The sequence below is a fragment of the Bufo bufo genome, chromosome 5 (genome assembly GCF_905171765.1).
Source record: "Bufo bufo chromosome 5, aBufBuf1.1, whole genome shotgun sequence".
Taxonomy (NCBI): domain Eukaryota; kingdom Metazoa; phylum Chordata; class Amphibia; order Anura; family Bufonidae; genus Bufo; species Bufo bufo.
Window position 1 is genome coordinate 519,040,898 of NC_053393.1, and position 27,758 is coordinate 519,068,655.

Sequence of the window (27,758 nt, forward strand, 5' to 3'; positions counted from 1 at the left end):
ATCTTGTCAGTCGTCAATCCTGTTGCCTTCCGTCTTGATCTTCCACGGGTTTGGAAGATACATAATGTATTTCACAGATCTCTCTTAAAACCATATGTCCAGCCCACGGTACCCTCCTCTTTGCCTCCTCCTCCGATTTTGGTTGATGGCAATCTGGAGTTTGAGGTTTCCAGAATTGTGGACTCTCGCATTGTCCGCGGTTCTCTTCAGTACCTCGTTCATTGGAAGGGTTATGGTCCTGAGGAGAGGATGTGGGTTCCGGTGTCGGACATTAAAGCCACTCGCCTCATCAGGGCATTTCATAGGGCTCATCCTGAGAAGGTGGGTCCTGGGTGTCCGGAGTCCACCCGTAGAGGGGGGGGGGTACTGTCACTACCAGAGCTTTGAGACGTTCTCACAGCTCTGTTTCTCCACCCCTGTGATGATGTCACTACTAGAGCTTGGAGAAGTTCTCTCTGCTCTGTTTCTCCGCCCCTGTGATGAGGTCTTTACTTTCTGTTTCCTTCCTCCCAGCTGTTCCTCCTGTGTTTGATTTCTCTGCCTTTAAATCACCCCTCCTCCTTTGTAGGGTGCGGATTATATTTCTCATTTGAGTTGTATCTCTTGCTTGAGTATCTTCACTTGTGTGCTATCATTTCACTGGACCTGTGTTCTGCTGCAGCAAGTACTCCGGATATTGCCAGCTGTCTTTGGATCTGTCTTCACTGCTGCTGCAGATCCTTCAGTTAAGTGTGCAGACATTGTAGTGTTTCTGTTTGTTTTCTGACTGGATCCGAGGCGACCCCGGTTCCGTCCATATACTGAGCAGGGCACCGGCGGCCGTGCCCCTTCCACTATTGTAGGGGTTACAGTGGTCATCAGTCTTAGGTACGCGGGCATGCCTCGTTCCACCATTTGGATCCGGGCATGTGCTTAGCAGCATAGGGAGAGCTTTGAGGGTCTGACAGGGGTCACCCTTTATCCTCCCTAGTTTGGGTCCGGTCAGTAGCTCTATTTACTGTGTATGCTCTTGTTGCTCACATACAGCCGTGACACTTCCTTAGGCATCTGCGCTGCCTTCCTGTGAAGAGCCTGTGAGATCCAGCCCCCTGGATCTCACAGGCCGGAAGCTGTATGAGTAATACACACAGTATTACTCATACAGCCAATGCATTCCAATACAGAGGTATTGGAATGCATTGTAAAGGATTAGACCCCCAAAAGTTCAAGTCCCAAAGTGGGACAAAAAATAAAGTGAAAAAAAAAGTTCAAAAAATAAAGTTTTCCCCAAATAAAAATAAACAAAAACGTCATTTTCGCCAAATAAAGTTAAAAAAAATTCCAGCCCCCTGGATCTCACAGGCCGGAAGCTGTATGAGTAATACACACAGTATTACTCATACAGCCAATGCATTCCAATACAGAGGTATTGGAATGCATTGTAAAGGATTAGACCCCCAAAAGTTCAAGTCCCAAAGTGGGACAAAAAATAAAGTGAAAAAAAAAGTTCAAAAAATTAAGTTTTCCCTAATTAAAAATAAACAAAAACGTCATTTTCCCCAAATAAAGTTAAAAAAAAATTGGTAAAAAATTGGTAAAAAATAGGGGGGGGGGGGGAAAGTATACATATTAGGTATCGCCGCGTCCGTATAGACCGGCTATATAAACATATCACATGACCTAACCCCTCAGATGAACACCGTAAAAAATAAAAACTGTGCTAAATAAACAATTTTTTTGTCACTTTACATCACAAAAAGTACAACAGCAAGCGATAAAAAAGGCGTTTGCCCACCAAAATAGTACCAATCTAACCGTCACCTCATCCCGCAAAAAATTAGCCCCTACTTGAGACAATTGCCCAAAAAATAAAAAAAACTATGGCTCAGAATATGGAGACACTAAAACATAATTTTTTTTGTTTTAAAAAAGCTGTTATTGTGTAAAACTTACATAAATAAAAAAAAGTATACATATTAGGTATCGCCGCGTCCGTATCGACTGGCTCTATAAAAATATTACGTGACCAAGCGATCAAAAAGTCACACGCACCCCAAAATAGTGCCAATCTAACCGTCATCTCATCCCACAAAAATCATACCCTACCCAAGGTAATCGCCCAAAAACTGAAAAAAATATGGCTCTCAGACTATGGAGACACTAAAACATGATTTTTTTTTGCTTCAAAAAAGAAATCATTGTGTGAAACTTACATAAATAAAAAAAAAGTATACATATTAGGTATCGACGCATCTGTGACAACCTGGTCTATAAAAATATATCACATGATCTAACTTGTCAGATGAATGTTGTAAATAACAAAAAATAAAAACGGTGCCAAAACAGCTATTTCTTGTTATCTTGCCTCACAAAAAGTGTAATATAGAGCAACCAAAAATCATATGTACCCTAAACTAGTACCAAAAATACTGCCACCCTATCCCGTAGTTTCTAAAATGGGGCCACTTTTTTGGAGTTTCTACTCTAGGGGTGCATCAGGGGGGCTTCAAATGGGACATGGTGTCAAAAAAACCAGTCCAGCAAAACCTGCCTTCCAAAAACCGTATGGCATTCCTTTCCTTCTGCACCATGCCGTGTGCCTGTACAGCAGTTTACGACCACATATGGGGTGTTTCTGTAAACTACAGAATCAGGGCCATAAATATTTAGTTTTGTTTGGCTGTTAACCCTTGCTTTGTAAAAGTAAAAAAAATATTAAAATGGAAAATCTGCCCAAAAACTGACATTTTGAAATTGTATCTCTATTTTCCATAAATTTTTGTGGAACACCTAAAGGGTTAACGACATTTGTAAAATCAGTTTTGAATACCTTGAGGGGTGTAGTTTCTTAGATGGGGTCACTTTTATGGAGTTTCTACTCTAGGGGTGCATCAGGGGGGCTTCAAATGGGACATGGTGTCAAAAAAAACAGTCCAGCAAAATTTGTCTTCCAAAAACCGTATGGCATTCCTTTCCTTCTGCGCCCTGCCGTGTGCCCGTACAGCAGTTTACGACCACATATGGGGTGTTTCTGTAAACTACAGAATCAGGGCCATAAATATTGAGTTTGGTTTGGCTGTTAACCCTTGCTTTGTAACTGGAAAAAAATTATTAAAATGGAAAATATGCCAAAAAAGTGAAATTTTGAAATTGTATCTCTATTTTCCATTAATTCTTGTGGAACACCTAAAGGGTTAACAAAGTTTGTAAAATCAGTTTTGAATACCTTGAGGGGTGTAGTTTCTAGAATGGGGTCATTTCTGGGTGGTTTCTATTATGTAAGCCTCGCAAAGTGACTTCAGACCTGAACTGGTCCCTAAAAATTGGGTTTTTGAAAATTTCTGAAAAATGTCAAGATTTGCTTCTAAACTTCTAAGCCTTGTAACATCCCCAAAAAATTAAATATAATTCCCAAAATGATCCAAACATGAAGTAGACATATGGGGAATGTAAAGTAATAACTATTTTTGGAGGTATTACTATGTATTATAGAAGTAGAGAAATTGAAACTTGGAAATTAGCAATTTTTTACAAATCTTTGGTAAATTTGGTATTTTTTTATAAATAAAAATTATTATTTTTTACATCATTTTACCAGTGTCATGAAGTACAATATGTGACGAAAAAACTATCTCAGAATGGCCTGGATAAATCAAAGCATTTTAAAGTTATCACCACTTAAAGTGACACTGGTCAGGTTTGCAAAAAATGGCCTGGTCCTTAAGGTGAAAATGAGCCCAGTCCCTAACGGGTTAAAATCCAATATGCCCAAATAGTGTCCCAGGGGCCATAGTCACAGGGCAAGAGGCTGGCAAGCAGGCCTCTCCAACTCCCAGTGACGAAGGTGCTTTCGTCACAGTGACCCCCGGCAGCGCTGGGAGGTCAGGCCAGGAGCTGCGTTGCGGACTCGCTGCGGGAGGAACGCTCGTCTGCAAGGGGCCTTACAGTCAGGGTAGCATCCTGCTAGAAATTATTTTGGATTTTTTTTAGGTTCCTTTTTCATTTTCTTTGCACAGTGCCAGTCCTAGCAAGACCCTGCACAGAGGAAATGCAGATGGGATCCCAGTTCCTATTGCACCATTCATGTCTGTCCGGTCAGAATTGTGTTCTGTTACAAGGAACATTAAAACATATAACTAAAAAATCCCAGAAAGTACAAAAATAATCTATATTAGCCTTCTACATTTTCCTGGTGGCATTGCTTTTACCTCTTCTGCCCTGTCAGTTTTAGTAAAGGCGTGTATTCCTCATGAAATCACAATTCTGCTTTAGGGTCCATTCACAGGTCTGCATAATGGGTCTGCATTCGTTCCGCAATTTTGCGCAAGGGGTGCGGACCCATTAATTTCAATGGGGCCGTAAAAGATGCGGACAGCACACCGTGTGCTGTCCGGATCCGCACTTCCGTTCCGCGGCCCCCGCAAATAAAGCATGACCTATTCTTGTCCACAGCCATGGACAAGAATAGGCATTTCTATCATAGTGTCGGCCATGTGCGGTCCACAAAATGCGAACCGCACATGGCCGGTGTCCGTGTTTTGCGGATCCGCAATTTGTGGACATGTTAAGGGGTTGGTGCTAACAGTGAAAGCTGAAATATTCTATTGACCAAGGGGAATTGTTACCCTGAGTTGTCAGGTTTTTTTTATACATTTTTAGGGGGAATTACAGAGGAATGGCATAAGGGTCTTATGCCATTCCTCTGTATTCCCACTAAAATTGTATAAAAAAACTGACAACTCAGGGTAACCATTCCCCTTGGTCAATAGAATATTTCAGCTTTCACTGTTAGCACCAACTGGACAATTTCAAAGTGATTGGGGGGCATGCCCCCCTTGACAAGGGGAATGGTAACACCCCATTGTAAATTTTCAGGAGGAATAACAAAGGGACAACACAGAGTGCTAAGGCTAGTATCACACTAGCGGCAGGGAGTACCGGCAGCAGTGCATGCCGAGAGGCGACCAGAATAAAAGTACTACATGTAGTACTTTTATTCCGGCCGCCTCTCGGCATGCCCTGCCGTGCTGCTGCCGGAACTCCGGCCCGCCCCCATTATAGTCAATGGGACCGGAGCGGTAGTCACGGGGCACGCGTGCACTAGCGGCAGCACGGATCCGACAGGCTGTTCACCCGCCGGAGTTCCTTGCCGCCAGTGTGAAAGTAGCCTTAGTAAAATGCACCAGAATTGTTATTTTGCAGGGAATTAAAGTATTTACTAAAACAGACATGTCAGGGGGTCCTATCACTATAGAGTAGGAGGTCAGCAAACTTCGGCGCTCCAGCTGTTGTGAAACTACAATTCCCAGCATGCTCCGTTCATTTCTATGAGAGTTCTGAGAAGAGCAGAGCAAGTATGCATGCTGGGAGTTGTAGTTTCACAGCATCTGGAGTGCCGGAGGATGCTGATCCCTGCTCTAGAGTGTTAGGTTTGGCAAAAGGATTTGGGTGGACAGAAATAAGCAAACGCCTTCATGCTTGAGATATGCAAGGCGGCCATGTTTCCCATTCTGTAAAGACTTGGTCAGATGTGTTGGATATATTGCGCATATATTCGTCACTCTGTCCTTTTAGGTTTGGTGGATTTTCTGGTTGTCATTTTCTACTCATTTGAGAAAGTTAGATGCAAAAGATTTCAGATATATGGTTTTGGCGGGCGTTCCCTTCCTGTTTTCGGCCTCTAATTCTTGCCTAATCTATGGCTTCTTAAATTTGCATGCGGCCAGTGTAAAAATGACAGTTCGTTATTCCATATTGTAAAAAATTTGTATTGTGATATTTCGACTCGCGCATTTCCAAGGGAGTTGGAAAGAAGCATTGCAAAATAAATTTATGTGTTTGCAAACACCTTTGTAATCCCTGTGGAGCCGTGTAATTCTAAATATGTGTCACGTGAAAAAAAAAAAAAACATCCATGATCTGATGCGTGATGTAATGTTAGTGGTCTGTGCCACTGGGCAGGCATGGCCATCACCAGCCTTCTGCATCCTCGCCAGCATTTCATGCCAGTCAGCATCCTCCTGTGCCTTCCCAACATGGCCGCTGGAGCTGTCCAGGTTCTTCTTAGGCCCATGCAGCCTATACGTCCTGCCTGCAGCCTCTACTTATATCCCTAGGGCACACATGCGTTCCTCTCAGAGCACCTTCAGTTGCTCCCAGGCTATGCCAGCCTTCCCAGGGGTATATAAGGCACCCTCCCACAGGAGTAATAAGTGCCAAGATAACTTCTAGATGACAGCAAAGGTGCGCTAAACTTCTGTTAATTTACCTGTGTTCTGATCCTTGACTGTTTACCGGAATTGACCTCTGCCTGTTCCTTGTACTGCCCCTGTGATGCCCACCCTGACCATAGTACTGTTTACTGGATTGCTCGTACACCGCCTGTCCTGACCTCTGCTTGTTTTCTGACTGTAGTTTTACCTGATCCTTCAGTGCCTTGCATCGGTGTCTCTCAATCCCTGAACATAGACTACTCTGAGAGGTAGCAGCCTGGTAGTCCCTCTGCAGTGGAGTCCAGATCCCTGTATAGGAGTTAACCTCCCTGGCGGTATGTTTGGGGCAGGAATTTTGTACCCGAATCGGTACAAACTTCCGGAGCTGCGGCCGGAAGTTCGTGCCGCACTCCGGAAATGCGCCCCGTTCAAATTAACCCATGGTGATCCCGAGTGTGGCTCGGGGCTACCGCTGCTTGCAGTGTAAGTTAACCCCGAGCCACACTCTGGATTACCGCTAAGGAGGTTAAAGGGTGAAGACCAGGAGGAGCTCCTTAGACAACGTCCTTAGGAGTAGGCCCAAGCCAAATCTGTTCACTGGCGCAGGGGATCCACATCCGCTTCCACCATGCACGGCAACATTTCCTTGGCCACTTCAGCCAATGCAGCACGCACATTTCTGTCTATGAAAGGGTTAAACAAGCATATTCTATTATTCATAGTAAGTTGAACTGCAGGTTTTAATTTTTACTTTTTTCTCCAGGATGTCTGATGCGGGTGCCAAGTTCTCAAGTCAGAATACAGATTTGCAGTTCAGTAGCCAATTTTTACAACCCACAATCTACCCGGCTGCCAATGGATGGTAAAGCGTTTGCATTTTGATAAGTGATGTATTAATTCAGAATGATCCAGAAATTAGTCTTTTTCATGAATGAAGTGTAGTTTATACCGGTTTATATATTTATTATAATATAAATGACAGGGGGACAATCCCTTCTATGTAAGGAAACAGCTGGAGCTCTAAACTACTGGTATCCAAAATGGTGCAAAAGAAATGTTTTAAGGTTTACACCAAACACATATTTTACGTGTTCAATGTATTCATGAGCGGAGCGCTCCCCCTGTCTCTTCCCGACTTTCCCCCATAGGCGGCTGTCTATGCACATACACAGAGAGGGGTGGGGGGAATTATCCCCTCATGAATATATTAGGGTCTTTAACATAGGGGGAAATCCACTACCCCTGGCATATCGTTCACTGGTCTTAGTATAACGTCCGGTGGCAAAGTTATTAAGAGCTGTACGCCTCTTAAAAATTTGGGACATTGCAGAAGGTCCATGCGCCAGAAGCTGAAGTCTACGCCAGCTAGGACCTAAAAAAGATCGTTCTAGGTTCTCTTAAATCTGTCGGGCCACTTAGGTCCCACACAAATGTCCCACCCATATTTTTAGAAATGTGGCGATCGCAACTTAAAAAGGGAGAACATTTGCAAAGTTTTGCACAAAACAGGCTTTGCCGCAAAACTGGAATAGAGGCCTTGATAAATCCCCCCTATGTTTTTGGCGTACTCATTCCGCGGCACAGCATTTTTGGTAACTAGTACTGTGAGCCTATAACTATAATATGCTTTACTTAGATAGGAGAGCATATTAAAGGGGTTGTCTTGGATTTTGATATTGATGTCCTATCCTCAGGAGAGCTCATCAATATCTGATCAGTGAAGGTCTGACTCCCGGCACCCCTGCCGATCAGCCTCCTCATAGCTTACCAAGAACAGCGCTGCATATTGTATAGTGGCTGTGCTTGGTATTGCACCACGGTCCTATTCACTTGAATGGGACTGAGCTGCACCTAGGCCACGGGACCGATAGACGTAATGTCAGTGGCCTAGGAAAAGGTTGGAGCACTGTCACCTCTTAAAAGAGATGATCAGGGGGTTGCTGGGAGTTGGACCCCCACAGATCATACATTGATGACCTATCTTGAGGATAGGCCATCAGTATAGATATACCGGACAAACCTTTTAAAGGCTTTTTTCTATTAATGACCTATCCTCAGGATAGGTCATCAATATCAGATCGGCGGCGGTCCGACTCCCGGCACCCCCCGCCGATCAGCTGTTTGAAGAGAAAGAAGCGCGGCCTTGTCTGCTCGGTTCACCTGCTCGTCGCAGCAATTGCAGTGGTGAGGAGGTGTAATTACAAGTATGGCGTCCCCATTCACTTCTATGGGACGGCTCTGTAGTATGCACTTGAACAGACAGAGCCGTCGCATAGAAGTGAATGGGGACGCCATACTTGTAATTACACCTCCTCACCACTGCAATTGCTGCGACGAGCAGGTGAACCGAGCAGACAAGGCAGCGCTTCTTTCCCTTCAAACAGCTGATCGGCGGGGGGTGCCGGGAGTCGGACCCCTGCTGATCTGATATTGATAACCTATCCTGAGGAAAAAGAGGACAATCCCTTTAAGGTGACAGATCCACTTTAAGGGCTCATTCAGACGGCCGTTGTATTTTGCGGATCTGCAAATTGCAGATCCCAAAACATGGATGCCGGCCCATCTGCGTTCCACAATTTGCGGACCGCACATCGCCGGCACCATCATAGAAAATGCCTATTCTTGCCGGCAATTACGGACAAGAATAGGACATGTTCTATCTTTTTTTTTGCGAGGCCTCGGAACGGAACTAAAGATGCACGGAGTGATGTCCGCATCTTTTGTGGCCCCATTGAAATGAATGGGTCCGCACCCGCTCCGCAAAATGGCAGATTATCTATCAGCAGTCAGTCTATTGGAGGAAAAAAACAGGATCAATTTAAATTTGCAGTTGTGCACAAGTTTAATTATTCCATATGGCAAAACAAAATAGCAAGTGACATTATGACTAGTATTTCCAACAAAGTTGGAATCCTGAAAGAAGCCGCCATCCGTCGGAAAAAACGGTCATCGCAGCAGCTAATAAACAGAGTAAATAATATACATACGTAAACTTTCTTAACAGGTTTTCAACCAACAAATGTCACCTACAAGTTACAGATGGCTGAAGTGGGAGGCTTGGCAGAAACCCTCGTCTTATCTCTGGCGGTGGTGGAGAACAACTTACAAGAAAAGTTAGCATTGCTGAAAGTACTACAGCTCTCATCAAGCACCACCGGTATGTATAGGGCACCTATACCGGGACTGTATGTAGCCAGCCTCACTAGCTCTGTGCATTCTCCATTGCTGGCCATCACTGTGCAGCATGAGATCGCCGCATCCCTCTCATAGGGGCTCATCCATATGTCTGTCTCTGCCTGGTGTTGCAGCGCGGCCCATGAAGAACCCATTTACAGGGGTTGTCCCATCTGGGACATTTATCAATAGGATATGTCGGATAGGTGCGGGTCCTACCTCTGGGACCCAGTCCTGTCTCAAGAATGTGGCCCCAAAACGAGCCTAGAGCACACCGTGCATGCACAACCTGCTCAGCTATTTTCAGAAATTCCATAGCAGCGAATGGGAGGGTGGCCATGAATGGTTGGCTTGCTCTCAGTTCACTTCAGGGCCCCGTTCTAGAGACAGGAGCGGGTCCTAGAGGTGGTGGGACCTGCACCTGTCGTACATTTATCGCATATCCTGTCCGTATGCCATAACTATCCCAGATCGGAATACTCCTTTAACTCTTCACAAACCGTGGACCCTCTTTCTCTGATGTATTATTAATTGTGTCTACAAAGCTTCACTTCTTCATATTTCTTTTCATGTCAGTCTAACGTAAAAGCTCAAAAGATGACCATGCTTTTAAAAGTATGATAATCCTCCAGCACTGAGGTTCTGGATTATCAAATTATATCAGATTACTGGATTTTTCTTAAGGCATCTGCGCACAACTGTACTGTATATTCTCGCCCGGGACGAGCAGTTCTGCAGAGGCTTATAATAAAAACTAATGTATGTCATGTATCACATTAATGACCACAGACCTCCAGTGCAACATTGGCGTGGGCATGGGGTGTGCCGGGTCTGCCTGGGCACACCCTAATCAGGCCCAGGCACACCCGCCCCGTTCCATTGCTTAGGGTGGATCCCGTCCTCGTCTGCCATCTTTACACAGACCGAGAGGAGCTAAGCTAGCGGGAGTTACGGGCAGCATCCAGTCTCCGCCTTAAGCCCCTGGGGTGAGTGACGCTATAGACGGGGCCGGCAGCATGGGCGCCCGGCAAACTTTCTAGTTGTGGAGTGAGAGGGAGCGGCGTGCACCCCTCTGACTGCAATGAGTGGGAGCTGAAGCGGAGCTGAGTGGGAGTGGAGTGAGCGCTGAAGTTGGGGTTCACCTTGCAGCCAGGCTGTTCCTATAGTCTGGAGGGTAGTCATGTGGAGATGGTGACTTGCTTTGCTGAAGTGGGTGACCCCGACCCTCTGATAAAGCGGCAGTGATAGAGCGGCTTTGTGGGGATCTACACCCCCTGATAGAGAGGCTTTGTGGGGACCTCTACCCCGTGATTGAGGGGCTTTGTGGGAACCTGCACCCCTTGATAGAGGGGCATCGTGGGGACCTGCCCCCCGTGATAGAGGGGCATTGTGTGCACATGTGTGTGTATATATATATATATATATATATATATATATATACACACACACACACGCGCGCGTAATGCAATAGGCTGCGCACGCCTATGCTTCTCAAGGAAGTCTGTAGGCACCAGCATGGGGACTACATACATGATTACATTAATCCTACGTATTAATGTGGAAAAGCAGTGAGAGAGGGGCTGGTCACAGAAAGGAGCGGAGCTTGGGTGCAACAAGAGCACTGGTGACACCCCCATTGCACCAAAGGTCTAATTTGCATATTAAGAAAAAGAAGTATCGTAACTCTGGAACGGAGAGAAATGGTGAACCACAGCTACGTGTCTATGCAAACAGTAGGATAAGGAGTGTCGCCGGTGGACTATCTTTGGCCCATTGAGTGCTGCGCGCTTGTTGTGCTCCTGGAGCATACAGATCAAGGGTGACATCAGAGAGGGAGGAAGCAATTACTTGACATTTATAAACTTTAACACCATTTATCATGCAGAGAACTGTAAGCTTATGGCCAGAGCCCAGGCCGCCTGCAGAATCTGTTCCCGTCTCAACGACTCAGATCCCTCAGGACAACTTATTTTCCGTTCCTCGGAGATCCTGTGGAACCTACTGGAAAATGGGCCAAAGGAAGAAGTCATTAATCAGCTCAGTAACATAGAGTGCATTTAGTAAGTATTACTCCAGAATTTGCACCCCATATTATAACGCACATCAAAATGTGAGACCTTGTCTTACAGCAGTCTGGAGTTTACTTATTGTGTCTCGGTATCTTATTTATTTAGCTAGGACCATAACAGGTAAAGGGGGTGTCCGGGACTTGCATATTGATATCTTCAATCCTCATCAATATCTGATTAGTGGGGTCCAATTCCATTCACCCCCTCAGATGAGCTGTTGGAAGTGCATTCAGCCCTGGCCTGGGACATGGCACTTTGTGCAGCTCAGTCCTGTTAAAGTGAATGGTACTGGAACACTATCCCAATCATAGCCACTGTACAAGGATGGCACTGTGCTTGGTATACACTGAAGAGGGTGCAGTGTTTGTCCGAGTGCCTTAGCCCCTTCAAACAGCTGAACGATGGGGTGTCGGGAGTCGGACCCCCACCTATCAGATATTGATGATGTATCCTGAGGCCATGTCATTAATATTAAAGTCCTAGACAAGCTCTATAAAGTGGTTTCCCCACTTTGTCTTCTATCACTAGGATATGTAATAGCGTTAGGTCCACCTAGGGGACCCAACAAACCCTGAAAATGAAGGAACTGAGGTCTGTTCTCCTTTTCTACTGCACAGTGGATTTGCCAGCCATGCAGTGTGTACCAAACTGCAACACCGCTCCATTTAAGGGCTCATCCACACGAGCACGTGTGCCCCATGCTGCAGACCGCAAATAGTGGTCCTCAATGCACGGGCACTGTCCGTGTGCACGCCATTTGCGGATGTGGAACCATTGATTTGAATTGGCCTGCAATCTGCAAGAGATGGTCCGCACCGGAAAAAGATACACAAAAGGACACGTTCTAATTTTTTTGACTGTGTGCTCTGTAGTGCTTCCGTGGGCTTCCGATCTGTGTCTGGAGGATGGTGGACCCATTCAAGTCAGTGGGTCCACATCCATGATATGGAGTGCATACGGCCAGTCCTCAATACAGACACGGGGAACACACGCCCGTGTGCATGAGCCCTAAGTTACTGGAAATGACCAGGATTGCTGTTGTGCAGGAGAAAAGTGGATGCGACATTGGTTCCTGAGGTTGTCCCAGATCACTGTATGTAGCCACAAGACGTAACACTGCACTTCCTTCATTCTGAGGACCAGCAGTCATAACTCCATTGATCAGGTTGTGATGTCATATTCTAGCGATGTCACGATCAGTGTGGGGGAGGGGGGGGGGGTGACTCCACACTAAACACAGGAGGGAAGGGGAACAGTAACTGGGCCTGGAAACTAGGGAAGGAACAGGTCACCTCCTAAAAACCCTAATCCGGGCCCTAACTACCTATCAATATGAATAGACCTTGAAGGTAGGAATATTCATATGCTGGATACCTAGGCCCTAATATCCCTTCAAGGCCGTGGAATGAGGTTAGGACCAGAGACAACCCATTCCTCCCCAGATGGACGAATAGAAGTCTCTGTCTCAGGCCCAGATACAAACAACAGGGAATATAACAAACACAAAACAATAAGAAAAGACAAGACTTAGCTGAAAGTAGAAAACTGACAACTCCGGAAGCACCACAGAGTACAACCGACCAGCTAGTTAGAAGGCAGGAAGAAAATCTATAAACCGCACCTCCAAGAGTGAGAAGCCGCTACTTATGGGAAAGGTAAATTACCAACAAGCAACACCTGAAGCAAGGGGTGTGGCATTCACCAAAACACAGACACAACAAGATCCACAGTGAGCTTGTCAATTTAACCCACGAGTTGCCAGTCTCTCCGATCTCCTGGTACCTGCCACAGGAACGTCCGTGACAAGCGATGTGCCATCACTCTGGTGGAAAAATCAGTTTAGCTAAAACAAATTCCATATTGGAGCCTCTAAACTGTATGATCCCTTTTACAGCTTGATCACATTCATTTGCACCTTCTTTTAGTGCACTGAAAGATTCTTTCGTACGTCTGCTCACAAATGGCTCCAGACATTCTGACCGACAGCTGAGAAATGATCTTCTGGTCATTGCCACTCTGATCGCAGAGAACAGTCGTCCTCCGATGATTGTAAGTAAAACCTGCATACAAAACCTTGCATCTTAGGACACGCCCCTTCCCATAAGAAGCACGCCTTTCTGGCTAAGCCACACCCCTTCTCAACAAATCAGAAAAAAATGGAGAAACCCTATATGTGCATCACTTTTTAGACATGTTCTAGGCCGCTATTTTTGGTAAAAAGATTTTATAGGAGTTTTTGCATTGGTGCAAAAAAGAGCCCTTAGGGTCCATTCACACGTCCGTAAGTGTTTTGTGGTCCGCAAATTGCAGATTTGCAAAAACGGATACCGGCCGTGTGCGTTCCACATTTTGCCGACTACACATGGCCAGCCCTATGATAGAGATGCTTGATTGCGGACAAGAATAGGATGTGCTCTGTCTTTCTTGCGGGATGTGGACCCAAAATCACGTAAAAGAATTGGATCCTGTGCATCAGTTAGGCTACTTTCACACTAGCGTTTTTAATTTCGCTATTGAGATCCATCATAGGATCTCAATAGCGGATGAAAACGCTTCAGTTTTGTCCCAATTCATTGTCAATGGGGACAAAACTGAACTCAATAAAACGGAGTGCACCAGAATGCATTCCTTTCTGTTTGGTTGCGCTACCTTCGCGGACAGAATAACGATGCAAGCAGCGTTTTTCTGTCAGAGCTGTGGTGCGGAGCAAGACGGATCCGTCCTGACACACAATGTAAGTTAATGGGGACGGATCCATTTTCTCTGACACAATAGAAAACGGATCCGTCCCCCATTGACTTTCACTGGTGTTCATGATGGATCCGTCATGGCTATAGAAGACATAATACAACCGGATCCATTCATGACAGATGAATGCGGTTGTATTATCCTAACGGAAGCGTTTTTGCAGATCCACGACGGATCCGCAAAAAAAACGCTAGTGTGAAAGTAGCCTTAAGCACATTTGGCATCCGTTTTGAGCTATTTCCATCTGAGATCCGTTTTATTTAAATGGGGAAAAAAGTACTGCTGGCAGGACTTTTTTTTCGTAAAAAAAAAACGGATCTCAAGCAAAAATGGCTCAAACAGATGCCAAATGTGCATAACCGATGCACAGGATCAGAAGACAGGAAAATGAAACGGTGATGTGAACTCCCCCTCACACTGTAAGGGCCCATTCATGCAACCGTATATTTGTGTCAGCAAATTTGCGGAACTGATGCGTACCTATTCATTTCCATAGGGCCACAAAAGATGCGAATAGCACACTGCGTGCTGTCCACATCGGTGCGTCCGTTCCGTGGCCCTGCAAAAAAGATAGAATATGCCCTATTCTTATCTGCAATTGCGGACAAAAATAGGCATTTCTATAATGGGGCTGGCCGTTCCATTCCACAAAATGCGGAACGCACACGGCCGGTATCTGTGTTTTTCTGACTGCAAAATGGATACTGCCGTGTAAATGAGCCCTTCCCTGGAGGCTGCCGATCAATACTACAAAGGGAATCTGTTACCTTGATTTTGGAAGATTATCTACAGTAATACCTGAGTAGTAGAGTCCAGATCACAATTTTTTATTTTCCTACTGCCCTCCCATTCTCCTGCTGTCAGCGCTCAGAGCTGCTTTGAAATACATTGTCAGGACTGCTGTTCATGCGCACATGAGTCCTTTCCATTATGTTAGTAAGAGCACAGCTCCCTGGACTGTGTATTTCAGAGCAGCTTTGAGTGCTGACAGCGGGGGAACAGGGGTCAGTAGGAAAATAAAAAATAGTGATCTGGACTCTTTATCTGCAGTACTACTGTACTGTATATAATAGTCCAAAAATTGGGGTGACAGATTGCCTTTCAAGGGGAGAATACCTCCATAATATGGAAACAAATTGCATAAAAACTCTTTATGCCTGTATGTACAATCATAACTGTGAAGAAACAGGTCTTTTCTGGGCTTCCCTAATGTGCGTTTCAGCCTAATTATTCCCCTCTTTAGCTGCACAGCTAGATCCATTTCTCTAACAAGCAGTGGACATTTCCCTTCTGTGGAATCTGCCAGCACTGTACTGCTGTGATGTCCTTTCCCTTACTTCCCACAGCTGCAATAGCTCCTCAGCACCATCACTGTTCTAGTTGCATAACCATAATATGAATTATTAAAACCTGTGCAAGAGTAATAAATGTTCTTCAAAATACATTGGCTGATAATATACATAAGTGCATGTAATAATATATGTCTTATTATTGCCTTTTCTTCCAGGAAAGTGGATTTGCTAAGCAGCTGATCTTGTTTGCCACATTCTCAGAAGGTGAGTGTTACCATATGACGGAGGTCCAGGCAGTGTCTGTAATCATTCTTCTTAGACTAGGCCGAGGCGAGTATCATTACAATGTAGTTCAGCCGATCCTAGCAGTAGAACATCTGCATCCACATCATTAGGTATAAAAGTATTATCATCATTCTTATAACTAATCTTGAGTGAATCAAGGTCAAACCAATTGACTTCGATCAGAATTTCAGGAAAAATTTGATTCGCCGCAAAGCCGAATTTCCTTGCACTTCATGGTAACGAATCAATTTTACCTGAAATGGTGGTAAACAAAACAAAACAAGACCTACTCACCTCATCCATTTGCGCGGGAAGAGGCCATCGCGGCCATCTGGATTGAAGATGCCGAGCAAGATCTCGCCCAGGGTAACGTATGACGTCACCACGTTGGCCCTCTTGCCGAGCGCATTGAGTGATGACGTCTCTGTGCCTGGCCTGCGTGATGGCATCATCATGTCACCACGCGGTGTCTTCAATCAAGGTGGCCTCTATGCAAGCAAATAGATAAGTGAGTATTTTTTATTTTTTTTACACTGATCACGATCAGCGATGAACGCGGCATCTGAGGGGTTCAATGACGGGGGGCAGCACGATCACCATTCCCCGTCATTGCGTCCGCTACATACAAGGAAATGCGCTTAGTGACAAAGTAGTTTGTCACAAATCGACTTTCTATGTGAAATTCGGCAAAGCAGCCGCATCAAATTTTTTCATAGCTTCGCTCATCTCTACTTATAAAATAGAATTTAAGAGCTATCCATGTATGCCAATATGGGAACAAACTCATTTACCCAAATCTAGGTTAATAGTTTTTTTTCCCCATTGATATTCATGAGAGTGTAAGTGTTGCTGGAACTGCCACCAATGGTGGGTCTGATCCCTGTTTGCAGTGGATATAAAAATGTTGTCCAGGATTAGAAAATACGGATATTTTCTTCCAAAAACAGCACCATGGGATGCGTCTGGTATTGCAGCTCGGCTCCATTGGAGTCATGAGGGCAGAGCTGCAATACCACACACAACCTGTGGGGGTGATGCTGTTTTTTGAAAGAAAGCAGTCATGTTTTTCTAATTCTTGGGAACCCCTTTAATCTGGGTCTCCACCCTGTGGTAGAAGCTCTGCTGGGTAATACTGGCAATGCTGCACGGTGATTGACATTCATGCCATTTACAATCATGTATTTACTGGCAAAACCATGCCAGTCCCGTGTGCAAACTCTATGAGCGTAAATGGGAAGTTCGGAAATAGCTGAGGGTTAACCGTCTCTAGTGGGCAAACCCCTTTAATATCTTGTTAAATGGGCTGTATGACCTGGGGGCGCTGTGAATAAATAGAGGGGGAACCTTCATTCATGGGCCTCACCTAGTAACCAGCAGAGAGTGGTACAAAGAGCGTCTCCCTCGAGGACCTGGCACGTCCATACATTACACAGACCGCTCTTTCATTTCAGTGGTCACCATGTCAGGCTTCATTTCTCCTGTAGTGTCGCTGCAGGGGAAATTGAACAGTTGTGGGCGTACAACCGATCTCTTGGGGTCCCAGCAGTTTATTTTCAAGAGATCCTTATAAAAAAAATAAAAAATAAAGCATTGTCGGCGATGGACGACCCCCTTAAAAAAAACACACAGAAGCACCCTACTACCCTCTGAGAAGATGGTGTTCCAGAAGATCCATCTGGACCTCCCAGACAACTTTTTGATATTTTACATTATTACCGTTTCCTCTGGACACAATGGATACTTACGGATTGATTTTCCTATTTGTAGTAAAGAGCCATAACCCATTAGTGAAAAACCTGAAACTTTTACATAACCATGAAGACTTTGAGATGAAGAAACTGCTGTTCAACCTGGTGGTGGCGCTATCTAAGGACCTGTCCGCAGTCCAGGTGAGGAATACTTATTACAGTATGTACGATAGGGATATGATATCCTGATTCCACGCCCCATCTTGCAGTTCCAGCACCTCCACTTCTGAGCTCTTTCCAACACACAAGAAGCTTCCTGCACCTCTTTGTGTTACTGATGTCATGAAGTCGGCTGTCAGTCCGCGTCCGTTCAGTAGCTAAGCCAGCCCAAATATAGACTTGCAGGGACCGTGCAATAGGTTTGAAGTTATATTACAAAGTTTTATTCATTTTCATTTATGGAACTAATAAAAAAATATATATATTTAAAGGGGTTGTCCGGGTTCAGAGCTTAAAGAGGACCTTTCACTTGTAAAAACATTGTGAACTAAGTATGCTGCCATGTAGAGCGGCGCCCGGGGATCTCACTGCACTTACTATTATACCCGGGCGCCGCTCCGTTCTCCCGTTATGCCCTTCGGTACCTTTGCTCCTTAAGTTATAGTAGGCGGGTCTTCCCTTGTCCTGTGGGCGTCTCCTTCTCCTAGGCTGCAGCGCTGGCCAATCGCAGCGCACAGCTCACAGCCTGGGAGGTTTTTTTCTCCCAGGCTGTGAGCTCTGCGCTGCGATTGGCCAGCGCTGCAGCCTAGGAGAAGGAGACGCCCACAGGACAAGGGAAGACCCGCCTACTATAACTTAAGGAGCAAAGGTACCGGAGCAAACGAGCGGCGCCCGGGGATAATAGTAAGTGCAGTGAGATCCCCGGGCGCCGCTCTACATGGCAGCATACTTAGTTCACATAGTTTTTACAAGTGAAAGGTCCTCTTTAACCTGGACATATCCCTATTTTCACCCAGGCAGCCCCCCTGATATGAGCATCAGAGCTTTTTCTGCTCCGATGCTCTCCTTTGCCCTGCGCTGAATCGCTCATAGCAGAGGCATTTTATGAAGTTCCGGTGACGTACCCATGGGCTCTCCTTAGAGTAAGCTAGGCGAAGGGTTCCGCCTAGCAGTGAGCCTGGTGACATCACCGGCACTGATGGGCGGGCTTTAACAAGGCCTTAGCCTGTAAAATGGCTGGGGCAGCGCTAAAGTCCACCCATCAGAGCCGGTGACGTCACCAGGAACACTGTTCGGGGGAAGCCTCCACCTAGTAGTGTTAAAAACATAAACAAAGCCCTTGCCCTACGTGATAACTCGCAGGGCAAGAGAGAGTATTGGAGCATGAAATGCTCCGATACTCATATCATAGGGGCTGGAGGGGTGAAGATGGGGATATGTCCGGGTTCAGCTCTGAGGACAACCCCTTTAAGTTGATAATAGTGCTCCTGGTGTCAGTTTTTGGGTCTATATGTCAGTACATAGGAATTGTCTGATTGTAATGTCTCCTGCGGAATCAGTTCTGCATTTGCCATAACAGGTTTTTTTTGTGTCACATATAGTTGCTCTGTGATGGAAAGGTGGTCTTGGCCCTTTTTAACTATGTCAAAGCGAATGAAAAACATGGAGTCCATGACTGGCCAGCAGCCCGTTATGAAGATTTACAGCTACAGGCAATCGCTACCTTGTCCTCGGTGGCTCCTCTGCTGGTGGAGGACTATATGACCTGTCAGGGAAACACACGCATTCTTCTTTTCCTTGAATGGTGCAGCAGCCAAGGTAAAATTATCTTGTAAACAGATCATAAATGTTATTGGTTGGAAAACCCCTTTAAAGGCTACGGGCACCTTTGGGGGAATTTTTGTTTATTATTGCATGGTACTTATTTGGTCTAAAAATGTCTTTTTTTCAGTAGGGCTGTATTAAAATTTTCAACCATTGGTCCTCCAGCAGCTTTTCACATGTACCGGTATATTCACAGTGAATTCCGTCAAAGCAGCTGAATGACAGCTTGACCTGTAACCCTTACCTCTGGATTCCTGACAGTTCATATACACTTATTTAAGTTGAATTTGTATCAATTTGATAAGAATTCAGCTTAAAGGGGTTGTCTGGGCTTTTAATATCGATGACCTATCCTCAGGATAGATAAATAAATAGAGAGCACAGAAGGAAAACGGCGGCACTACTCTGACAAGCAAGAACAACCCCAATAGACGGCGAGACTCCGACCATTCAGCATCTAGGCAAACTCTTCTGTGGTGCACAGCATGCGAAGACAACAGGTACAATGTGCGCAGGGATGAGGGAAAGGAAATGCGGCACTCACCAAGTTGCTAATACAATTTCAGGCTTTATTCCTTCATGTTCGAAACAACAGACAGGCAGGGGAGCGGAACAAGCCCTTCACTGAGGATCGGCGGTGACGGCCGTCTCGCGCTGAACCAGCGCTTCGTCGGACCGCCACGACGTCTCTGCGCACCAGACGTGCTACAAATTGGTTTTTATGATCCAACGTGCCTCCCGCTGCAACAAGAGGCGGTGGCGATCACCACCCCTAGGGATGGGTCCCACCGCCTCTATGCCCGCGAAAGAGAGGCACCGCGGATCTCCACCATGTACGGCACATACATGTTCCACGAGGCGGGTTCTAACCGAGCCCGGGTGCTCACGTATCCGCTCAAAAAGCGATCTGATGGTTTTCCCAGTACACTACAAAAGGTGTGCGACAAGTGATGAACTCCCTCACTTTGTATACAACGCCTCCTAAATGCAAAAATCTTACTTTGTGAGTTGCGGGGAGAAAAGGAGCATGTCCCACACTTGTAATTCCCCACTGGCTTACTACTTTGTAGCCAATCCATTCGTTTAGATTGTTTGACCACGCTATGAACAAGTTTGTCTTTGAGAGTGTGACATCTCTTAAAGGTAACTAACGGCCTCTTAGACGTCAAACCCCCCAAACTAGAATCGCCCTTTAGTGGGTCCCAGTTATTCAGGACTGGCTGTTTCACTATATCAGCGGCCAGGCCAAATTTGAATGCGAAGGCAAACCTGTCACCTTCACGTTCCCTGACTCGATCAGCCAGTAGATCGTGACGAGTGTAATTGCTGCAAAAACATCCCTCCGCGGGTAACCCCTCTTTAAGAGTCGATCCTTCAACAGATGAGCTTGGCGAAGATACCCACTGTCAGTGCTATTAATTCTGCGGAGCCGGACGAACTGTCCGAAGGGGACCGCGTCCTTAACCGCAGCAGGATGGAAACTGGTCTGGTGGAGCAGCGAGTTGGTGGCGGTAGGCTTGCGATAACCAGTAGTGGACAAAGTACCATCCACGGCGGTGACTCGCACGTCTAAAAAGTCGAGCGAGTCACCACCGAAGGGCTTGTTCCGCTCCCCTGCCTGTCTGTTGTTTCGAACATGAAGGAATAAAGCCTGAAATTGTATTAGCAACTTGGTGAGTGCCGCATTTCCTTTCCCTCATCACTGCGCTATCCTCAAGATAGGACATCAATACCAGATCGGCGGAGGGTCTGACACCCAGCACCCCCGCCGATCATCTGTATAAGGAGACAGCGCGCACAGTGCACATGTGCCGTCTCCCTTCTATATTCCTGCTTGCCGCTGCTGTCTATGGCAGAGCAGGAATAGACTGTGCGCGCTGTCTCCTCATACAGCTAATTGGCAGGGGTTCTGGGGGTCGGACCCTCCGCCGATATGATATTGATGTCCTATCCTGGGGATAGGTCATCAATATTAAAAGCCTAGACAACCCCTTTAAGTTAGTGCTTATGAGCTGTAGAGGAAAAACGGTTACATTGTTTAATAAAGATCTATTGAAACAATAGTTTTCAGTCTAAAATAAGTACAATGCAATGATAGAAAAAAAGACCCCAAGAGTATCCATAGCTTTTAAAGGGGTTCTCTCAATTCAGCATTTATCATGTAGAGAACGTTAACCCACGGTTACGACCACCCTGTAATCCACACCAGTGGTGGTCGTACTTGCAAAATTTTGGAAAAAGTGTCAGCCTCTCTGGTGGCCGGGACCATGGGAGCTCACATAGGCTTGTCCTATAGTGTGCAAGCATGTCCACCGCTGCTGGATTGCAGGGTGGTCATAACTATGGAAACGAGCGGTGTGTAATGTGATGGAAAAATGAATCCAGCCAGCAAAGGAGGCAATATGGAGAATCACAATATATTAGTAAGTGCCTGGTATTAACTTCCTCTACATGATAAATGCCACTTGCTGAATGGAGACAACCCCTTTAAGTCCTGGTTTTCCTGTTTATGACTAGATCTATACAGTAGGTATTGAGTATACAGAATTGTTAGATAAAATGACAGACATTTGTAATGTGGGTCTCTCACATAGGGCACTCGGTGGCTGCCATATAGGTGCTCATCGCCAATACACAACACTCACGGGGGTCAATTTAATAAAAAGCCTATTCATCTATTAGTACAGTATATTTTTTGGAGTGCGGGAGAAAACCGGAAACCCACGGGGAGGACGTACAAACTCCATGCAGACTGGGGCGTAGCATAGGACGCTCTTAGGGATATTGCATGCTCTCCTTTTTCTGACTGTCGCCCACTGTGATGATGGCGATACTATTTACTGTGATGTGATTACTCGTGGATCTGACGTAGTCAGTACCTTGCAGTAGAACATACAATAAACGTCTCCTTTTCTTATTTCAGATGCGTTCTTTGGTCAGGGCAACTGTTTCCATGGCACAGGTGGTCGGGGTAACAAGCACGCTCAGATGCGGTTCAGCCTGAGGCTCCTCAGGTCTATGGTGTCCTTGGGGGATGAAGCTGTGAATCAAGATCTGTGTGACCAGGGAGCAATTAGTCAGCTGCTAGGTAAGCCAAGCCTTTATTCACTGCTGTATTATCGGAATAGATCCACATCTATGCTCCATACATGAACGCCATTTGGAGGAAAGTTCTGGCACAAAATAATTTTTTGTGAATTGTGAAAATCGCAGCATGCTCTATATTGTGCATTTTTCAGTCAACGCAGGCCCCATAGAAGTGAATGGAGCTGCGTTAAAATGGCAAGCATCCGCAAGCAAGTGCGGATGCGGTGTGATTTTAACGCATGGTTGCTAGGAAATGATCGCGATGGGGACCCGATCTTTATTATTTTCCCTTATAACATGGTTATAAGGGAAAATAATAGCATTCTTAATACAGAATGCTTAGTAAAATAGTGATGGAGGGGTTAAAAAATTAAAAAACTATTGATAAACTCACCTTAATCCACTTGAACGCTCAGCCTGGCATGTCTTCTTTCTTTTTTGATGAAAAGGACCTGTGGTGACATCACTGTGCTCATCACATGGTCCATCACCATGGCAATGCACCGTGTAATGGACCATGTGATGACAGCAGTGACGTCATCAAAGGTCCTCTAGCCAGGTCCTGAAGAAAGTAGAAAGAAGAGGAGATCCGCTACGCGGTCAAGTGGATGGGGTGAGTTAAATTTGTTTATTAATTTTAACCCCTCAATGGACATTTTACTGAGCATTCTGTATTCAGAATGCTATTATTTTCCCTTTATAACCATGTTATAAGGGAAAATAATAAAATCTACACAACACCGATCCCAAACCCGAAACTTCTGTGAAGAAGTCTGGGATCGGGTCTGGGCACCAAACATGCCAAATTTTCTCAAGCGCGCGCAAAACGCATTAAAACGCTTTGCACTCGTGTGGAAAAATCACGCAACGCACCCGCATATTTTCTCGCAACGCCCGTGTGAACCCAGCCATAGAGTTGTATGAAGCGGCAGACATGCAGGCGCGGCTGCCAATCTATTCAAACAGGGATTCTCGTGATAGACTGGGGCCCCAGCAGTCAGACTGCTGACGATTAGACATTTATCCCCTATGCTCTGGATAGAGGATACGTTTTCTTAAAGGAAATCTGTCACCACGATTCTGGACCATTAACTGCAGTAATGTTGTGCTGCAAATAAGGAGTCTTATTTTCCTATTGCCCCCCATTCCTCTGCAGCCAGCCCTCAGAGCTGCACTGAAATACATTGTCAGGACTGCTGAGCAAGCGCACATGAGTCTTCTCCATTATGTTAGCACAGCAGTCCTGACTGTGTATTTCAGTCCAGCTCTGAGCGCTGACAGGTGGGTAACCTGTGGACCCTAGGAAAATTACTAAATAGTGATCTGCCCTCCTTATGTGCAATACTACTCATGTATTACTGCAGATAATAGTCCAGAAAAGCGGTGACAGATTTATTTTATTGGGAACAAGGACATGAGATCAGCAGATGTTGGACCTTCTGAGGAGGAGCATGACTGGGTTCCAGAACAGCAATCTATGCAACTTTGAGATGGTATATTGGAAACTACGTATCTTCTGCATGCAAGATATCATTAATTAAGGTGGGTTACTGTGTCCAAATTTGGCAACAGGGTAAAATAATAAAGTATTATTATTAAAATAAAATATTATATCAAAATAACAGTAGACAATCCTATTCTGAGAAGCCAATTTAAAGGTGGCAACCAAAAGGGCTGCACTTCTGTTCTCGCTTTTGCGAAAATGGCAGAAGATTGGCAATATCCCTGAAATAAATCAAACATACGGTAATTGCCCAACTTTGGCAGCTGACCTTACCCTTATTTTCAAAATTTTGTGTTACACATTTACATTTTGGGGTGGAAATCTTTAAATTGATGCGGCATCATTTTCTGAGATGACAACGCCCCTCAGCGGGCAGATAGGTCCATGTTGTTACAGTCACAAACAGAAAATGTAGAAAAGTTGCAGCAAAAAAAAATTATAAAAAAGAATAATAATAAAAACGATGGATGAGAAAAGCAATATCCTGTCACCTGATAAACCCTTGATGTGTTTGTGTATTCAGGAATACTGAAGAAAGCAATGGCGAGTGCTGCAGCAAATGATGACGCGCTCCTTTTGGAAATCCAGTGTGATCTCCTCTTCATTCTGTCATCAGTTTGTGAAAGCGATGTGCACAGGAAGGTTTGTGTGCAGCGTATTTGGTCTAATGCAAAGTGCAACATCATTAGTGCCATTAAAGGGGTTGTCCAGGATTTTACTGTTGAGGACCTATCCTCAGGATAGCCCATCAGTACATGATCCGCAGGCGTCCAACACCCCATTATCCCTGCCAATCAAGTGTTTCAGAGCGCTGGAACTACAGAGCTCCTGTCACTGTGTAGTCAACACTGCAACGTCCACTACACAGTGGACGGAGACGTGTCGTTTCAGCGCTAGCTTCCAGCACCGTAATGGCTGATCTGCAGGGAGTTGGACCCCGATGATCAGATATTGATGGGCTATCCTGGGGGATAGGTCATCGATAGCAAAAATCTCGGACAACCCCTTAAAGACCTTATTTGTATTATCTTTTTATAACATACCGTACACTAGTCATATATTACATACACATTCAAGTGGTGATCTCCAACCTGTGGCTCTCAGTTGCTAAACTATAACACCCAGCTATACAGCAGTGCTTCAAATCATTAGCTGTACAGGGAAGTGCAGCTGGACCTTCTCCCTGGACTAAGGTTGTGTAGCCGTTCCTCTGCACAGCGGCTAGCCTGGTTGCATGTGCAGGGGGGAACTACAGTACAGACCAAAAGTTTGGACACACCTTCTCATTCAAAGAGTTTTCTTTATTTTCATGACTATGAAGGCATCAAAACTATGAATTAACACATGTGGAATTATATACATAACAAACAAGTGTGAAACAACTGAAAATATGTCATATTCTAGGTTCTTCAAAGTAGCCACCTTTTGCTTTGATTACTGCTTTGCACACTCTTGGCATTCTCTTGATGAGCTTCAAGAGGTAGTCCCCTGAAATGGTTTTCACTTCACAGGTGTGCCCTGTCAGGTTTAATAAGTGGGATTTCTTGCCTTATAAATGGGGTTGGGACCATCAGTGGCGTTGAGGAGAAGTCAGGTGGATACACAGCTGATAGTCCTACTGAATAGACTGTTAGAATTTGTATTATGGCAAGAAAAAAGCAGCTAAGTAAAGAAAAACGAGTGGCCATCATTACTTTAAGAAATGAAGGTCAGTCAGTCAGCCGAAAAATTGGGAAAACTTTGAAAGTAAGGGCTATTTGACCATGAAGGAGAGTGATGGGGTGCTGCGCCAGATGATCTGGCCTCCACAGTCACCGGACCTGAACCCAATCGAGATGGTTTGGGGTGAGCTGGAGCGCAGAGTGAAGGCAAAAGGGCCAACAAGTGCTAAGCATCTCTGGGAACTCCTTCAAGACTGTTGGAAGACCATTTCAGGGGACTACCTCTTGAAGCTCATCAAGAGAATGCCAAGAGTGTGCAAAGCAGTAATCAAAGCAAAAGGTGGCTACTTTGAAAAACCTAGAAAATGACATATTTTCAGTTGTTTCACACTTGTTTGTTATGTAATTCCACATGTGTTAATTCATAGTTTTGATGCCTTCATAGTCATGAAAATAAAGAAAACTCTTTGAATGAGAAGGTGTGTCCAAACTTTTGGTCTGTACTATATAAAAAGGCTGTACTGCTATATTTGAGGTCGGGGTCCCACCAGTCACAATGTGATGATATATCCTAGCACTTTTCAAGATGGTGCTACTCCTTTCAGTCACTTCGGTTGAAGTTGCATTGTTTTCTGAAGATCTTCTTTATTCTTTGTAGTATCTAGAATCACCCCAAAAGAATTGAGAGAGTTAAAAAAAATGTAAATCAGACATCGTATAGTCCATGACAATTTATTTCTAACAAAGCCAGAACCAGCCCTGGACCTCACATGGATCCAGAGATCTCCTCATTCATTGCTCCGATTGCTCTGTTAGATTTTCTTCAGGAGCGTGTCCTTTCTGATGGCATGTGTCTTTTCTGCTACAGTTCTCTCCCTGTACCTGTCACAGCTTCTAAAAGAAGTTCTGGCTGGTGGCGGTTGGAAGACGGAACTGAGCGAGTACAACCACCTCAGGTGGACAGGAAAATAAGGAAAAGAGCAAACAGCAGGTGGCGCTATTCACATAGATTTTATTGAGTAACTCAGTGATATATTCCAATTTTAATTACATGGAATTACAAAAGTATTCAGATCCAGGTGCTGAGTTGAAAAATGAAGACTATTTTCATTGGACAACCCCTTTAAGTGCACACATCGAAGATTTGTGGTAAAAAATCTGGGGCTGACATTTAGATTTCTGCTGCGGACATGTCATGGATTTGCAGGAGGATTAAACCTATTAATTTGGCCTAAACTGGGGCTTTTCTGTGCAGCATCCATGAGAATAACAGGGCATTGAGGGCTCCCGTGTGCTTCTGCATCCGTGCGGCCACTCCGCAGAGATAGGACATCCCATACTTCGCCACAACATGCAGACCACAAACCCATTGAAGTCAATGGGTCTGCACCGTGATGCGGCGTGCACATGGCCAGTAGCCCTGCTTTGTGCACACTGCAAAACACTTCGTCGTGTGAATGCCCCCTAAAAGCAATTTGAACGAGGCTGTAGAAACCTCATTCACTAGAACGCGCATGGACTTGATGCTGATTGTAGCAAGGATTCCGCGTCAAATCCTCGTCGTGCGCCTAGTAGAGATTTTTACATCTGCCATGATTCGCGCTGTTTTTCCCATCTCGAAAAATGACGCATCTTAAGATAATGTTGATGACTTGTTCCCAGTTTTGATTATTTTGTGCCCACAGGAACTGTTTGGATCAGAAGGGGTGGACCTGGTCCTGCAGCTTCTCAGAATGGACCACACAAAGTTTTACAGCGGGTTGGGTCACAACAAGCTCATTTTTTGTACTCTGGACTGTGTCTGGTAAGTACCGCAGCAGCATTGAGATAGGTGTTCCGGACAAGACATTGGGGGTCATTTATTAAACAGGAATACCCCTATATTAGGCTTTATTTCTGGCACAGATTGCGGCACAAAGCTCCTGCAAATTTTCCCAGGTCTAAAAAAAAAGTGGGTGTTGCGTGGGCAGGGAAAGGGGCCGAGCCGGGAGGATGGGGGTATAATGTCCTATTTATAAGTGCATTAAGATACCATACGGTATAACAAGGGCAGATTTGTGACATCATTTTTTGTGCATCAGTTTTACCATCAAGAACTAACTAAAATGCTGTAACCACTAGTCACCACTAGGTGTCAGTATCACACAGCATACCAAAACTTGTCCTTCCACAGGTCATTTTTGCCTCACCTGAAGTACTACTTAAAGGCTATGTATTATAAGTAGTGATGTGCGA

General features: G+C 45.1%; 1 protein-coding gene across 2 annotated transcripts in view; it reads left to right on the forward strand.

Moving 5' to 3' along the window:
* LOC121002886 (GTP-binding protein 10-like) overlaps positions 1–27,758 on the forward strand; it is a 145,511-nt gene that overhangs the window by 25,334 nt on the left and 92,419 nt on the right. For both annotated transcript variants that reach the window (XR_005779345.1, XM_040434524.1), the window contains exons 6-15: positions 6,955–7,053; positions 9,196–9,348; positions 11,251–11,425; positions 13,360–13,483; positions 15,690–15,738; positions 17,527–17,648; positions 19,049–19,265; positions 22,195–22,359; positions 24,386–24,504; positions 27,209–27,327. Coding sequence is in view for 1 of the 2 variants with exons in the window: in XM_040434524.1 (XP_040290458.1) it covers positions 6,955–7,053; positions 9,196–9,348; positions 11,251–11,425; positions 13,360–13,483; positions 15,690–15,738; positions 17,527–17,648; positions 19,049–19,265; positions 22,195–22,359; positions 24,386–24,504; positions 27,209–27,327 (1,342 nt within the window). In the remaining variant the exon portion in view is untranslated. The remainder of the gene's footprint in view (positions 1–6,954; positions 7,054–9,195; positions 9,349–11,250; positions 11,426–13,359; positions 13,484–15,689; positions 15,739–17,526; positions 17,649–19,048; positions 19,266–22,194; positions 22,360–24,385; positions 24,505–27,208; positions 27,328–27,758) is intronic.